This window comes from Mytilus galloprovincialis, chromosome 13 (genome assembly GCF_965363235.1).
Source record: "Mytilus galloprovincialis chromosome 13, xbMytGall1.hap1.1, whole genome shotgun sequence".
Lineage (NCBI taxonomy): Eukaryota > Metazoa > Mollusca > Bivalvia > Mytilida > Mytilidae > Mytilus > Mytilus galloprovincialis.
In genome coordinates, this window is record NC_134850.1 from 62,012,532 (window position 1) to 62,030,315 (window position 17,784).

Sequence of the window (17,784 nt, forward strand, 5' to 3'; positions counted from 1 at the left end):
GAAAGCCTTTTTGAGTTATTGTCCGAAGTGTTGAAAATCCCCCTTTTTTTATGAATAAAGCCCCATAAATCCAAAACTTAAAATTTGAAATTTATAAAAATTGAAAGGGAGCTTACATCAATAGATATAAACAATTCACCAAAGTTTCATGGACATTGGTGAAAGCCTTTTTGAGTTATTGTCCGAAGTGTTGAAAATCGCCTTTTTTTTTATGAATAAAGCCCCATAAATCCAAAAATTTAAAATCTGAAATTGATAAAAATTGAAAGGGAGCTTACATCAATAGATATAAACAATTCATCAAAGTTTCATGGACATTGGTGAAAGCCTTTTTGAGTTATTGTCCGAAGTGTTGAAAATCGCCGTTTTTTTTATGAATAAAGCCCAATAAATCCAAAACTTAAAATCTGAAATTTATAAAAATTGAAAGGGAGCTTACATCAATAGATATAAACAATTCATTAAAGTTTCATGGACATTGGTGAAAGCCTTTTTGAGTTATTGTCCGAAGTGTTGAAAATCCCCCCTTATTTATGAATAAAGCCCAATAAATCCAAAACTTAAAATCTGAAATTAAAAAAAAACGAAAGGGAGCTTACGTCAATAGATATAAAAAATTCACTTAAGTTTCATGGAAATTGGTGAAAGTGTTTTTGAGTTATTGTCCGAAGTGTGGACGACGGAGGGACGGACAGACGGACAGACTGATGGACGGACGGACGGACGGACAACAGTATACCATAATACGTCCCGTCTAAAAGACGACGGGCGTATAAAAATAGGTAAAAATCAATGAAAAATCCGGTTAAGAAAAAAAGTTTAATTCTAGAAACTTTTGACTCCTCAGAGATGTACATCCTTCAAACAGGATTTTTCTCAAAATCGTCAAAATTTAAATCACGCTCAAGTATAAAATGATAAAATCACAGTAATAAATACACCCAATAATTTCTGAATTAACAGTACTCTCTTTGAGATGACCAAAGATAATCTATAAATGTTTTCTAGGATTCTAAATTTCGCTACTTGTAGAAAAAGATAAAATTCTAAATTATAGAACAAGACATGAATCTTTTGGCTTCCTAATTTACTAGTTTAAAAATAGGTATATAACAAAATCATTTTTAAAGTCCATGAATTGATGAGGATAAGTTAAAACTTCAAATGTAAATTAGGATATCATTGTTTGTGTTCAGTATTTCTGTCTACTTTTCAACAATCGCAATAATTTATAAATATACAAATATTTTTGATTCACAGTATTATAAGCCCTTACCTGTACAGTATCGGACCAATCCTTGATCATTTTACTGGTAACTAGCAGGCCTTTATTTTTCTTTTCTTTCTTTTTTGGTTTATCTTCTTCTTCCTTATCATTGTCCCCTCCTTCTTCTTCCTCCTCATCTTCATCACTCATGCTGACATCACTGGCAACCTGTAAAATTACCATACATTATTGTAACAAGACTCAATTAATATTCTTACCTCATTCAGTATTTTTATCATACTCTCAGATATTTCATAAAATAAAGTAAGTATAAACTCACTGAAACAGAATTTTGTGTTATCATAAAAGTTTTATGAAGGTAATGGGGGTCTCCTGGCCAGAGCAGTCTAAAAAAGTTTATCTGACTGTTGTATCACTAGCCTGCCAAATTGAGGTTCAGAGTTTATGTTTCTATTTTTCCAGGCAAAGGTTGTGGTTCTTTCAACGCACCAATGCTTCCTTAATCATTAAAATATGGCAGCCATGCATAGCCAACAGGGCAGAAAGTGAGGTTGAACATCCAAAAATAAATAAATTCTGATAAAAAAAAAAATAGAAATGACTACCATGCTGTTAACTTAAACTGAAATGATCAAAATATATTTTATCTGAAAAAGGTGAAATGTATAAAAAAGTAATTTATGGTTCTAAAAAAAATAGCACTAAGGAGCTGTGTTTGAGCTTTAATGTTATGTTAACAACCTTCAGTTTCTTTGGAGGTTTTATTAAATCTAAATCCCCTAATAAATATTATACCAACCTCTAGTTCCTGAGGAGGTTGATGTAAGTCTCCCTCCTCGTCACTACTTGTTGGTATATCATCATAATCTTCTTCTTTGTCACTGTCATCATCCTGAACTTCATCATCTAGATCTTCATCATCAGAACTCAATTCTTCATCTATAATACAAAAAAAAGGGTAAACATTGTTTCAATCAAGAGTTATTTGTTGTTTAACATAACTGCATAAATTCAATATTAATAAAAAAAAAAATCAATCTAGAGTAACTGGTGGCTTAAAGGCATTTCATGAATTTGGCAACATTAATGTACAGAACATAAATAACCATTACACATCGTTTTTCATTCATTTTTTGTTCATAAATTAAGCCATTAGTTTTCTCATTTGAGTTGTTTTTCATTTATCATTTTGGGGACTTTTATAGCTGACTATGCGGTATGGGCTGTGCTGTGTCATTTGGTCTCTTGTGGAGAGTTGTCTCACTGGCAATCACAACACATCTTCTTTTTTATATGAGGTGAAAAAATTCTTTATATTCTGTACATAACTATCCTAACAAGGCTCAAGTCTAATATGGATAAGATATAACTGATGACATTTTTATGCATTTCTTATTTTAACAAAATGAATAAAGACACAAAGATGACATAATAGAACTTGAAAACTCATTGATATTTGTATTTATTATCTCCCTTTAAATATATATCAATAAGATGACAGTACACAACTAGATTGGTTTTAAATATTGAAAAAACTAAATCAAAATTTTCAATTGCTAAAGAACTCTATTTCTTTATCAACATAATAATAATAATATAAATATTTCACATGTTTTAACTTTTAATGCTTTTTATTGTATTTTTTTCTTTCATCTTTTTTTTTCTAATTTTTCATATCATAGCACTCACTCAATATAGAAAATTTTCATCAGAAATCAAGGGTTCATATGACATTGTCAATGTTAACATCAACAATGTAGTAGTCAAAATTGTGATAAACCAAATTAACATTATCAATGGCCTTTCAAACTGGAGGATGTTTCTTGGCCATATCTCATCTCAGAGATATCGTCCTTTGACAAGATTGTAGCTGAGAAAAAACTTTTGTTTGAAAAACAATCAATAATCTTTTTATCTGATTACAAGGCATATGAACTTAACAGCTGTATATTCTGTAACAGAAATATGATGGGGTCAATGCTATACTAACCATCAGACTCATTAAAAGCCAGCAGATCTTTGCCTTCTTCTTTCAGAAACTCATAGAATTCTGGATCTTTATCTTTCAATGCTTCTAAAGACTGTGTGTGTGTCTTTGATGTTTTCTTTGTTTTGCTGATAGAGGAAATTAAAAAGATGCATACATCAGCAACCCCATTATTAAACATTGTATTTAAAGTTTTATAAGGCAAAGTATAAGTATTCATAGGAACTTAATCAAATTTTGTTTACAATTAAACTTGTAAAACTGCATCGGTATATTGATAACAAGAATGTGTCCAAAGTACATAGATGCCCCACTTGCACTATCATTTTCAATGTTCCATGGACCGTGAAATTGGGTAATAATCTAATATGGTAGTAAATAAGAAAGATTATACTATAGGGAACAAGTGTACTAAGTTTCAAGTTGATTGGAATTCAGCTTCATCAAACACTACCTTGACCAAAAACGTTAACCTGAAACTCCCCCTTTCATTTTCTATGATCAGTGGACTGTATAATTGGGGTCAAAAGTCTAATTTGGCTTTAAAATTAGAAAGATCATATCATAAGCAACAAGTGTACTAAGTTTCAAGTTGGTTGGACTTCAACTTCATCAAAAACTACCTTGACCAAAAACTTCCTGAACGGACGCACAGAAGAATTGACGCACTAATGGATCCACAGACCAGAAAACATAATGCCTACTATCATAGATGGGACATAAAAATATATATATACTCATGAAATAAATCTATAAATATATATGAAATGTACATAAAAAGCAATAAAAGAAATAAAGTTTTGTCACTTAAAACTGTGATCTCTTGAAAATTCTTGTAGCAAATAATTTTGAATTATTTCCATACTTTGTTATTCCTATAACATGTATGAGAAAAGATTTACATAATTATGATGATTTATGTTCTCTTTTCATTTCTACTCCAGAAAATGTTACTTAAACAATATGGCTCTGAAATTCATTTACTTTTTTAAGTACATGCATAGTAAGCTCAGAAATTATTGTGAAGTTTTTATAAATGGGACTTAACGAGTTAACAATGATATTAAAAAACTAGCATTCATAATTTCAGTAGTAATCTTACTAAAATTTTTACTAAAAACATAGGCAGAAATGAAAATTTTGTTGATTTTACAATGAATCACTGAAGCATGATGAGAGCCCCCCTCTCTATGAGTTCTGGGACGCCACTGAAAAATATGTGCAATCACATTTTTACCAGTGGTTCAGATTCACAATTACACATGCATGCAGTAATTTATGAATTTATAACTTCAGACTTATATAACAATTCCAAGACATGATTATTTAACTAGTCGAAACCAAAAAGACAGTTGTTTACCTTGTATTTTTCAGATCAGTTATTTTAGTTTGCTTCTGATTTACAGAGGCTTCTTGTAATTTCTTCTGTTGTTTTGAAGCAATTTGTTTCTCTTTCTTTTTAAGTCCTTCATTTTTTCTTTTCTTCTGATTCTGTTTTTGGTGAACTGCAGTATCTTCTTTATCACTGTCACTGTCAAAGTCTCCTAACATAAACTCATCAACACTCAACTCTTCCATTTTCCTGAATCAAATATATTTGCAATTACATGTATTTGATTATAATTGCTAAAAAATGGCGTCTGGCTATAAAAAATGATAACAGTTTTGAACGATGGCGAAACACAATTTAACGATGGTGCGGGTCATTTGACGATGGCGCTAGACATTTGAACGATTAAACAGGCCATGGAGATCCCTGTATATGTCCAGGAATTTAAAAAAAATCTTGGACATGCTTTTACCATGTAATACCAGATAGATGTATAGATCTTTGGGAAAAGTTTCTTTAAATAGTAATATAAATATGCAGTCATTTGTACTAAAAAGAGGTTTTAACAAATATACAAATTTTATCACTTGAAAAGTACCCTTGGCCTAGTCCAAATAATAATAACATCTTGAAAGGCTATAGTATTTCTATCTTTGAGGCTTTACATCACAGGAAGGTGTCAAAGCAAAATTTTAAAATGGCCTTCCAAGATGTCATGCTTATTTGGACTAAAAGTACCCCTCATAAAAGGGATAGTCCTCTCATTTTAGGGCTAGCTAGAGTTGTTCCCAACCAGCTGTAAATCCTGATAAGGCCAAGTAAAAATATATGTGTGGTTCCAGTAACCCTACCTTCCCTATCTACCTACCCTAACTTTTTTCAGATGTAACTGGAATCACACATACTTTTTGATTTGGCCTAAGGAGTGTACACAGATTCAACTATACCCTTGCAGCTCAGGTGTTCCTTTAACATTTGGATCTACATTATAAGTAAGTGCAAGTACATATATATATACATACAATGTTACATACATACATGTATCCTAAATAAAATATTGAAAATTTAAATTATGTATGGTAATCATTTTTAATATTTCAAATTGGGCCTCGTCGACTATAATTGTGGACCAGATAGAATTGGACCGGAACGACTTGAGCGTATCGATTTTGGGCCGGATCGACATGAAGTGATGAAAGCAATAGATAATAACTTAAGTTATTAGTGTAAATCATGTACATTTTGTATACATGTTAAAAAAACGTGTTTTTGAGCGAAGGCGTTTACTTAATTTTGTTAACGTGTAACTGTTTTGTATGAAAAGGAATTGATAGAATATAGTTTTCATTCATTTAGAATGTTAAAAATGACATGATTGTAAGTAAAACAACCTTTTCTTGCTGGACATGCTTTTCTTCATGGAGGCGGCCATAGCGGATGTTGAAGTATTTGTTATGATTTTTACACTTCCGGTTGAAGATGCATAAACCTTTCAACTTTCACCTGCTGACCCTGGTGGTAAATAGAAATAGTAAACAAGTCTTTATTCATTCAGTTTTACGTATTTGAATAACATGGAGAACAAGAGTTCAGATGCAGGTAAGGAAAATAACTATAAGTTTTCCTATTTAGAGTTTTACGTAAAATTAGGAAAACTTGCATATGAAACAGAATTATTTATCTTTTTTCTGGTTATTTCATGTATTGATATATACATATAGGATATCTATACTATTAAACGAGAAGACCTCATTTTGGGTGTCGCTTCTCTTCTTTCCACAATAAAATAATCAACACGCCTTTGTGTCCTATAGGTACAGTGCATAGTGCCATTTGTCATCCATTCATATGATTATTCAGATTGAGTTATTTTTGGAGAAAAACGAGAAAAAAGGCATCCGGATATTGTCCCGTCATTGGACGATATTTTAAGTCAGGTTAGACTTCCGGTTTGCGTTTTTCTGTATACTTTGAACATACATATACAAAGAATAAAGTGTATTTTCAGAATTCTATCTGCTATCTTTTTCAAGTTTACTATCCAAGGCAGTCACAGAGTTTATTAAATAGAGAGGGTCTGTATACTATATCAATGACCACTATGGATCGATTAGTAAACTTTGAATTGAAAGTAAATACACTATATTTATATGGTAATGAATGTTCATAATATACAGATAAGCGCTAAAAATATTCATATGAACTTTTGATACCTTTTCTGAAATTCTCCAGTCATTAAATCTTTTACAAAATTCATTGATTACAAAAAAAAAGGAGGTGTGGTATGATTGCCATGTTGAGACAACTCTCCACAAGAGACCAATATGACACAGATATTAACAACTATAGGTTACCATACGACCTTCAACAACGAGCAAAGCCCATACCGCATACTCAGCTTTAAAAGGGTCCGAACTGACAATGTAAAACAATTCAAACCAGAAAACTAGCGGCCTTATTCATGTACAAAAAAATGAACGAAAAACAAATATGAATTACAGGCTCCTTACTTGAATGTTCATAACATATTAAATGTATGTTTATATTGAAATTGATAGAAAACAAAAAAATGGGAATATTGGAAATAAAGGAGGAGGGTTAAAAAAAAAAAAGCATTTTCCGGTCCTTAATAACCTATGACTTATGATACTTAACTTTTGATACCTTTTCTGAAATTCTCCAGTCATTAAATCTTTTACAAAATTCATTGATTACAAAAAAAAGGAGGTGTGGTATGATTGCCATGTTGAGACAACTCTCCACAAGAAACCAATATGACACAGATATTAACCACTATAGGTTACCATACGACCTTCAACAACGAGCAAAGCCCATACCGCATACTCAGCTTTAAAAGGGTCCGAACTGACAATGTAAAACAATTCAAACCAGAAAACTAGCGGCCTTATTTATGTACAAAAAAATGAAAGAAAAACAAATATGTAACACATAAACAAACAACAACCACTGAATTACAGGCTTCTTACTTGAATGTTCATAACATACTAAATGTATGTTTATATTGAAATTGATAGAAAACAAAAAAATGGGAATATTGGAAATAAAGGAGGAGGGATAAAAAAAAAAGAAGCATTTTCCTGTCCTTAATAACCTATGACTTATGATACTTTTGCTGAAATTCTCCAGTCATTCAATATTTTACAAAATTCTTCCAACAACAATTTACATACTTTAAACTACGCTCTTAATGCCCGCGATTTCGCGGGTGTGTTCTAGTATATTATATAAAAAAAACGCTGATTAGTAAAATGATGATTATGATGATGATGTTGATGACAACAACGACGGCGACGATTTTATTTTAATAATGATGCTGATGATAAATAAATTAATGATCAAATAGTTAAACAAATTAATATACATGTACATGTATACATACAGTCATTTGAAAAAAAAAACAAATAATTTTTAATAAGTAGTAAAAGAGTGAAAAATATATATTCATAACCATGCATTACAATGTGAGACATCATGATTCCTTGAATTACATGAAGTATGATAAAGTGCATTGTAAGGTTTTAAAATTTCCTTTTTATATATATTTTTTTGTGAAAAGGTGTGGGTGGGGCTGTAGTTTATCTCATTTTTTTTTTTTTTTTTTTTTTTTTTTTTTTGTAGCAAACTATTATATTTAACGGAATAGAAATATCACATTGAAGAATAGTTTTGGGTATTAAAACTAATGATGAGGAGCCTTAGGTGGAGAGAGAGTCGAAATGCAGGGTCATTCACTCAAATTCTTTCGACTTCATTTTACTTGTATTGTGTACCAAAAGAGAGGCAAAAGTTACCAAATTGCATTCAAACTCATTTTAAGGTCGAACACAAACAGACAATACAATATTGGAAAAAACATGAAAAACGACGAAAATAGAAGGGTAAACAGATCCTGCTCCACATACGACACCTGCCGCGATTCGCCTCTAAAATACGTTATCAGTCACGATCATAGATTTATGTACAAAATGTTTGTACTTTTTCAGTAATTGTAATCAACTAATTTAAAACACATAAAAACGCATAGAACTACAATTTTGATAAATTCTGAGTATTATAAATGAAGAAAAATATCACGATAAAGAATATTGTAAAGACTTGATAATTAATATTAATTTTCATTCCAGTAGGGGTTCTGACAGTGTGTAAACAAATACAAGAAAACATAATTTATTATCGAGGAAAGTCGTTTTCAAATCAAAGCAAATGTATTAGATAGTAAATATGATACTTGAATATACTGCATAACGTATATTAAGTTCCAGGTGTATATAATAAGCCCCCTTACTTAGAAGGAAGTTAACAAGTAAATACGTAGTACATATAATTAGTTTCAGACGAACGACTGCGTATGACATCGACCTTCGGTGTAAAATCGACATTGTCTGTCAGAATCGAAGGCGAAATCAATATATATATCAATAAATACGCTTTGTAAACATCAAATATATCTATTCATGGTGTGGAGTTTCAACGTGAGGAACATTATAAATAATTTCCATTAGTGAACAGTAAATAAATGAGTATATAATCTCTTGTGGACAGTTGTCTCATTGGCAATCATACCACATCTTCTTTTTTATATATGCATGTATATATATCAACATTCTTGACCTCCATAATATGCTCAGCTGAATAATTTTCAGTCTGTCTCTAAATAACGTGTCATATTTTCATTAATCGACTGGTTTGTCTTCAGTATATTTTAATGTAATGTTTTCTGGTGTATAGTCACTATACATGCACATCACATAAATTGATCGAAATAAAAATAGCAATTTCAAACATTGACACTATTGTTTTGGTACCAAAAAAAAAAAATTAAGGACAGTTTAACACGGCTTCTTATATGGCACAATTTCTTAACATGGTTAAAAAAAAGTGGAACAAGTTTTGTAATGTACATGTAGTACGTGAACGGTTGACTGAATTTTCTGAGACACGTTATTTTTGCGTCAAAGCTGAAAAAGTTCAATTTAGGAATTCCAAATTTATACATTTATTGGAAGAACATTTTCTAGATTTTAAAAGTTCTAAGGAAAACGAATAAATACTAAAACAAATGTATATATAGCTGTAGATATTTACATGTTGTGCATACTAATACTTTGTTATAGGTTACTCCGAATATATATGCACGAACATGTTTCTATTCACATGTAATAATATCTTAACACAAAGTGCTTGTTTTCGTTAATAAACACGCAGATAGAATCAATCTAGACAGTTAATTATGTAATTATAGCATAAAAAAATATCAGAGAATTATCAGATATATACGTGGGTATGATTAAGGTGGTACCTAACGCTAGAGGGAGATAACTCTGTAAAGTCAGCTAAACGTTTTAATAAGTTTCTGTTGTAAAAGGAATATTAAGCTTCTCAATGATCAAAATTGGTGTTTGTCAAACTGTTATATAACCAGTGTAATTTTTCTGACAAAACTGTTGGTCAAAATTTTTGAAATTTTGATATTTTTGTTAAAGGGTCAAAGTAAATAATTTGACAAAATTTTATGAAAATTAAACGAGCCAAATTTATTTTGGTGAAAGTGTTGGATACCACCTTAATATAAGGTTCACAGTATAGAAAATAATTGTCAAAAAATACAGAAAAGAGGGGGGAGGAGGAGAAAACAAGAAAAAAAAACTATATAAGATAATGGGGTGCTATGGTATAATGGATAGAAAACAATGGACAAAAAATAAAGAATACAGATAAATAGCATAAATATTTAAGGATACAGCAATGAAGGACCCTCATTCAGACCCCCTTTAACCATAAATACATGAAACCGTATAACCGAGAATAACACGACCAAGATACATTGAAAAAAGGTTAGGCGATTGAAAAATGAATGTATGAACGTAAGCTGACATGTAGATGTGAAAAGGGGGTAAAGCGGCACAAGGTACGGATCCAATCGGGATTTTTTTTAAAGGGGTGCGAATAGTTACAATGTAGACATCGTCAGTTTGAGTCTTTGCATTTGTAATGGACCATTCCAGTTAATTTCTGACAGGTGGGGACAGATGGGGTGATTTCTTTTAAACGTATCAGAAAAAAGCTTCATGAAAAATTACCTATCAGATCTTAATATTACAAAAATGTAAGACCTATCAGATGTAGAGTTTCTGTTCATATTGGGTGGATGGGCTTTTATGGGAAAAATTGACCTATCTATTTACTGCAGCAAAACCCTCAGAGGTTTTGTGTGTATAATTGTAGGTGTCAGAGGAAAAAAACCTAAATTACACCCCCTAAGATGTATAAATTTTACACCCCTCAGAAAGGACCATCCATCCCCCTTTAGCAGACATTAACTGGAATGGCCCAATATGTGAAGCTCCTAAGGGGACTAGGGACGGCCTGCCCTCTTAAATCCGCATCTGGATTCTAAGCACGGACATTGCAGAAAGCACTTAAATAAAGCCACCATAGTTCAACGAGGTCTTTATTAGCACTTATTTCTGTTGTAAAAGCGGCAATAGTTTGTGTTTGTATTGACATTATATTTATGTAGAAGTATGCATATATGTAACATAATTATGTATTTATGTAATATCGATGAATTCTAAAAATGTGTATTGTATTAATGTAGGTTAAAAGCTCATTAGAGCCTATGTTGTCTCTGTTTGAAAACCTTGCCGACTCTAACATGTCTAAGTAAAGCTTATTTATTATTAATTATTATGTGTATTGCTACATATCAATAATTACGTAGTTTATTTCGCTATAATCCGGTTCATTCAGGATTGTATGATTAGGGATGATCATTGGGATTGTGCAGACAGGATATTAATATTGTTTTTTACTTATATTGTTAATCCCTTGCTGTTAAAAAGGAATTACCTTCTTAACATACTAAAATGATGAATGAATTAATTAATAAACATCAAATTATATAGTTAAATTCTGACTTGATTCGAGAAAAGAAACTGTAAAAGTCAACAGAAAATCAATATACACAAGTACATGTAAACGTGGTTATCTGCAATGACGTAAATATATGCAATGTTTTTATTATATTTTTAATTGCTGTATTGGACATGTTTTATTGACAACTTGCGATTTATAAGTTGTAAAATTTATTAGTATGTACTTTTATTCTACGTTTTTAAGGTAACGGGAATTGTCATGACGTCTGCTCGAATCGTGCCTATTTTATAGTGCTGCATGCAGATATGTACTTAAATTTTAATATTCTAAAAGTTGTTTACATTTTCTGAAATGTGTTTATATTTTACGTCAAATATTATCCATATTTGAATGACAAGAATGTATATTTATTCATGCATGTTTGTCTGGTAACACATGGCATACCATTAATCAATATAGAAATAACAAATTAGATGGCCCACATTCTATTGCTCCTATAACGATTTATCAAAAGAAAATAGTATGACGGCTTCTCTCATCCATGCCATCGTGTCCCATATTTTAAAACTCCGTCAAGTCTAAAGACTTTTTCACTGAGTTGCTCTTTCCTATACAGAAGACCCCATTCAAGATATTGCTTCGATAATTTCTATTAGAGGTTTGGAGACCTAGAGTTGATAATGCATGAAAGAGTAAGACCGTGTACAACTGTTAGATGACATTTCAGTTTTAATTAATATCGAAATTATGTGAAAAATAAAATATTCTCTGTCAGACTATATTATTTTTAATAACACGAAATAATTAGCCGCAATGTTTTTTCTGCTTTATCTTTTCTGTCTTTTGGGTTGTTGTTTTATTGACGTGTGCTCCTTTATTATATATGAAAAAATAGTATAACAGAAAGTTTATTTTCAGACGTTATTTACAAGTTGTTAAAGTCAAGTCGAGATGCGAAGAAGGCTGCATATATGCCATACAGTAAATTCCCAGTAGGAGCAGCCTTACTGTGTGCTGATGGTACAGTTATAAAAGGTAAATTTCCAGTAGGAGTATAACCGGTCTATGTGCTGATGATACAGTTGTTACACCTCAATTTAATGTAGAAACATCACATTATGAAAATAGCTGAACTAGTATTCAGCTTTTAGTTTGATTTTCTCGTTGCGTTATAAACTCTATGATGGCCCTTGACTATCTTCTGCTCTTTTGTCGGGTTTTTGTCTCTTTAACACATTCCCCGCTTTCATTTCAATTGTATTGTATTGTTCTGATTGTACAGTTATAACATGCAATCATGGTAACTTTAAAAAAAAAAAACACTAAATACAAACAGCTATATATATCTGTAGATTGTACTGTTGTTCCCTGACAAGTATTTTTGGGGAAAGACGGCTTCAAGCCGTCAATCCCCTATGGGGTTGACCAGAGTGACATCCCCTCACATCATTCATTTTGTTTTTATAGTGTGGAAAACCCCCCAACAAATCTTACTGAGATTGATGAAAGGGATGCCACACTATGCAGAAGCAAGAATATTCTTCACTGGTTATTCAAATCGATCATTCTCAGGAATCGTGCACTAATTAAATTGGTATTTGTTAAATTTAAACTTCTCACAGTTTACATCAATCATATTGTTTTTTATTAGTACCTGTATCCCTGTGATGAGAGTTGTAACTGGGAACTCAAATCATTGGACATTTAAAACTGAATAGATTTTTCAGTCCTTACTTTCTTGAGAAAAAAAAAATAAAAATCTTGAGTACTGTCACACAAAATGGAAAATTCGCCTTAGCCTGTAGTTCAGTGGTACACAATTAAGATGAAAAGATTTAAAAAAATTGTAGTTGTTGTTAAATGACAGAATTCAGTTGAATTTTAGATAATTAACTATCAACTTTAATCGAATGTTTAGATTTAGAAGATGCAGATCTCTTCCATTGGTCAAAATTGAATCCTAAACTAAGGAAAGGAAATTACATTAAACAACAATTGATTTCAATATTGTCAACCTGTTCTTTTTTTCATTCTAACCCCCCCCCCCAAATAAAATAATACGAAAACAAGGGCCGTCTTTCCCCTCAGAGCTATTCAGCTCTTTGATTAACAAATAGAAATAGATATAGTTTGGTTTTGTGCTGTTTGTTCAGTTTTTATACGGGTAATTAATGTAAAAATAGCATTGCAGTTTTCCGATTTTACAGTTGCTACGGTCAAATTTAAAGTAAAAATAGCTTTAGCCTTAAATTAAGCTGACTGTATGAAGAAAGCCGACCGTGCAAGAACCTCGTAGGTAGTCAATGTCGTTATAAACACTACATAAAAGTGAATGTAGTTATTGCAGATTAATTTAAGGTGGTACCCAACATTTTAACTAAAATTAATTTGGCTCGTCTAATTTTCATAAAATTTTGACAAAGTATTTACTTTGACCCTTTGACATAAATATAAAATTTTTTAAAAATTTGAACTAACCGTTTTATCAGAAAAATTACACTTGTTATATAGCAGTTTGACAAACACTTATTTTGATCATTGAGAAGCTTAATATTCCCTTAACAACACAACGTAATTAAAACGTTTAGCTGCTTTTACAGAGTTATCTCCCTTTAAGGTACCGGCTTAAAGTAGAAAAAGTTGACAGTGCCGATTGTAGTTATAACAAGAAAATTTAAAATATAGAAGCTGCTGATCAATGGGGGTTAAACAATTGCAGATTAATTTCTTGGAACCATGCCATGATCGTTAATTCATATCGTTATTATTAATGTTCATTAGCATTAGCATTGACATTCTGGCATAGTACCTACATGACCTACCCGAGTGGGCGAAACATAAAAGTTAAGTTTGCAATATGAGCAGTTTTGTAATTATTTTTTCAAATCATTCCGATTGTAGTAGAATGTTTGGAAATATTAACTTCTAAACAGTCACCAACGGCACTGTCATAATCATATTCCAAATGATGAAGTTGAAATCATCCCTTCGTAAATTTTACGGACGCCATGCATCACGAGTTTGTTGACCGTTTTGGAAAAAACCTTTTCACAGATGATATCGGATATGTTCATTATGTCGTAACTACAAAACCCTTTCCCTTTTCACGAATTTGATCTACCGAATTAGACTATTTAACGGATTTGTAATAACATGAGAAACACGACGGGTGCCACATGTGGAGCAGGATCTGCTTACCCTTCCGGAACACCTGAGATTACCCCAAGTTTTTGTTGGGGTTCGTGTTGCTAAGTCTTTAGTTTTCTATGTTGTGTCTTATGTACTATTATATGTCTTTTTGTCTTTTTATTTTAAGCCATTGCATAGAACATTGATTAATTGTGAACAAGTGAACATTGACCAAAAGACAGGATAGAGGTGATCTTGAAGAGTTTGAAATATAAAAAATAAAAAAAGACTAATGACTTGTTCCATTGTATTTAATATATGTTTTGTCTACTTTGATATACTATATAAATGCAAGAATTCAAACAGATCATATGTTTGATTTTCACAGGTTGTAACGTAGAGAATGCCTCATACGGACTGTCTATATGTGCCGAGAGAACTGCAATTGTTAAAGCTGTGTCGGAGGGGTATAGAAAATTTAAAGCCATAGCTATTTCAAGGTAAACAATAAAATGATTGACTAGCCATTCTGTCCATCACACTATTCAGTCAACATCATTTGTTTTCAATCAATAAATTAATTGGTATGTTTCGTATCAGCAGGTGTTTTGAGCTTGTTTTAAGTAACTGCAATTATTTTGTTTACGGTGCAACTGTTTGTTATGCCTGTTTTTGTTTACTTGTACTTGTATTTTTGTTATGTATTTTTCTCTTTATTTAGAGAAAAGGTGATTTTGCTATTCTGATTTTTACATTGTATGTTCTTGTTTGTGACTTTGATTAGTTAACTGGTCTGGATTGAAGGGGGTGGATTTAGTTCTACCTACCCCACTTCATGTTCAACTGCCTGTCAGTTGGCCCTTTTTCAAAGTGCTTTGTTTTGGGAAGGGATAGGAAGTTTGTGCAATTTTGGCGTTGATTATAATATAGATCTTTGATATTTTCTTTCAATTTCGATCTATCGCCTTCTTTTTTCAAGGCAAAACACTGTATGCTACTTTCAACAGAGTATACCATGTTTTATTTATTTTCAGTGACTTGAAAAATTCTCATATAGTGCCGTGTGGAGCTTGTAGACAGTTCTTAGTAGAGGTAAGATAATGATATAATTAAAAGTTAAAACTCAAAGATAGTACATATAATAACATTGATTAAAGGAAGAAACTATACTGCTCATATCAAGATATCATAAACTTTAAGTTGCAGAAAAAAACATTCCACGTGCTGGTATAGATAATAAAGATGAAAAAAAACGTCAGTTAAAAACACTACACAAAAACAAAAGATTGTGCAAAAATTTAATCTTCAAAAAACATGGGATGAATTAAATTAGTACGGAAGGGTATATATTAGTTAGAGAAATTCAAGATGATTAATTGATGCTTAAAATCAAGTTTGAAATATTTCAGAGATATTCAGGACGAGTACGACCACTGAGATAGTTCTAGAAAGTAGCTCTAATCAGTTGCAAAGCTGTTTTCTACCTGCGGGTTTATTTATGCATCTTCCAACTTGGTGGACCGTTATAGAATATCCAAATCACAGTTGACACTCTAGATGTCTTTTTATTTGTCGCTAGGTTGAACATATTTTAAAATGCACCCTGTATATTAAATATAAATGACCAAATACCCTTATCATAGTTTTACTTTATCTTTCAGTTTGGAACCGACTGGGATGTTTATATGACAAAACCAGATTTATCTTATAAAATGATGAAAACTGGAGAGTTACTTCCCCTGAGTTTTGTTCCAGAATCTTTAGAAGAGGAGCGACTAAGTAATTCAATTAAAGGTTAACATTGTCAGGGGTTCTAACAAAGCAGCAGTTTAATTCATGTGCATAGTGTATATAGTTTTACATACAAGATTCTTTACATGAAACTAGAACGGAACATCTTCACATATATCAATTGAAACTTGGGTTAACTTTATGTATGACCGTGTAATGCACTTGTCCAAAAACAAGACAATACTCATATTATTTGGACCGTGACATTGTTTTTATATATTTAGTAGTTCATACTTATATATGTTTTACTCTACATAGTACACTATGTAAAGCCTCAGTTTATACTAATCAGATAGCAATTTAGAGAGATTGATATAAAAGAAACAATGAAGACAAAAAGTAGAAATATGCAGGTTGAAGACGAGTTTCGTTTCTTTATTGAATACATTGCAAAGGTAAAAAAAAGACAATTTATCAAGAAGAATGTACTGCAAATGAAAAAAAAACACCTTATCTTAGAAATATGCATATGATCAGTTAATTTGGTTTATGTCATGTAAAGCCTCAGTCATGTAAAGCCTCAGTTAGAAAATGTTTTAATACCTCAGAGTCAAAATTGAAAGTACCTGTTTTGAAATAAAGAAGAAAGGACCAAAGATGCGTGTTACATTAGTGTATTGAGTACAATAATTATTAGAATTGTATTCTCTTTAGATTTAGTTAATTATTTATACTTGTATGAAGAGGAATTCAAAGTAATGTTATTCATTCTGAACATGCAATAGTGTTTTTGTTTTGTTGAAATAAAAGTATTATCATTTTGCAAAGACTTATAACTAAACAGATGTGACATGATTGCCAATGAGACAACACCGAACATCCAAGTCACAATTTATAAACAGTTAAAACAATCATAGGTCAAAGTATGGATTTCAACACGGAGTGTGTGCTCACAATGAACACCAAGCTTTATAAAAATTAAATTCCCACAAATGCCTACTGTAAAACAATCCAAATAGGAAAAAGCTGTTCCTATGGAAATAGATCAAATAGGACGGTTATGATTGAGAGTCTGGGAAAAATAATAATCAAGTAAACGATTGACTTCTGACTCGTGATTGGTCAATTATTTAAAATTACATGTCTGTAAATGGGGAAAACACCACTCAGACATTTCCGTGTTATAATTCTATTATTTGAAAGTAGTGATGACTCTGGAAGTGTGGAAATTGTGCATTTAACATTTTATGTAACAAAGTTGAATCTGACTTTTTAAAAACCATTTAACTCCTACTTGATCTCGAACACTGGCAATTTTTTTTTCTGATCAATTTTGTGCAACTTTTACTTGACTTTAAGAATTGTAAATAGCATGAATTAAATACATTGACGTAACTCGAATTTAAACTTTTTGATTTTTTTTCTATTAAAAGTTCTAAAAGTACAAAGTAATATGATTTTGATAATGACCTTGAAATCTTG

General features: G+C 31.3%; 2 protein-coding genes across 5 annotated transcripts in view; one reads left to right on the forward strand and one right to left on the reverse strand.

Annotated features, from left to right (window-relative positions):
* LOC143057764 (nucleolar complex protein 2 homolog) overlaps positions 1 to 6,051 on the reverse strand; it is a 189,452-nt gene extending 183,401 nt beyond the window's left edge. For all 3 annotated transcript variants that reach the window (XM_076231153.1, XM_076231154.1, XM_076231155.1), the window contains exons 1-5: positions 5,937 to 6,051; positions 4,576 to 4,797; positions 3,219 to 3,343; positions 2,028 to 2,167; positions 1,277 to 1,435 (exon numbers count right to left, since the gene is read on the reverse strand). In XM_076231153.1, the coding sequence (XP_076087268.1) occupies positions 1,277 to 1,435; positions 2,028 to 2,167; positions 3,219 to 3,343; positions 4,576 to 4,797; positions 5,937 to 5,977 (687 nt within the window). In that variant the 5' untranslated portion in view covers positions 5,978 to 6,051. The remainder of the gene's footprint in view (positions 1 to 1,276; positions 1,436 to 2,027; positions 2,168 to 3,218; positions 3,344 to 4,575; positions 4,798 to 5,936) is intronic.
* On the forward strand, positions 5,990 to 17,123 carry LOC143057766 (cytidine deaminase-like). 2 transcript variants are annotated; one of them, XM_076231157.1, is made up of 5 exons: positions 5,990 to 6,144; positions 12,361 to 12,477; positions 14,960 to 15,071; positions 15,606 to 15,663; positions 16,233 to 17,123. In XM_076231157.1, exons 1-5 carry the CDS (start codon positions 6,120 to 6,122, stop codon positions 16,368 to 16,370), a joined length of 450 nt encoding a protein of 149 aa, XP_076087272.1. In that variant the 5' UTR covers positions 5,990 to 6,119; the 3' UTR covers positions 16,371 to 17,123. The 2 variants fall into 2 exon arrangements, with proteins under 2 accessions (XP_076087272.1, XP_076087273.1); XM_076231158.1 differs by lacking the exon at positions 5,990 to 6,144 and adding an exon at positions 11,496 to 11,564.
* The last annotated feature ends 661 nt before the right edge of the window (positions 17,124 to 17,784 follow it).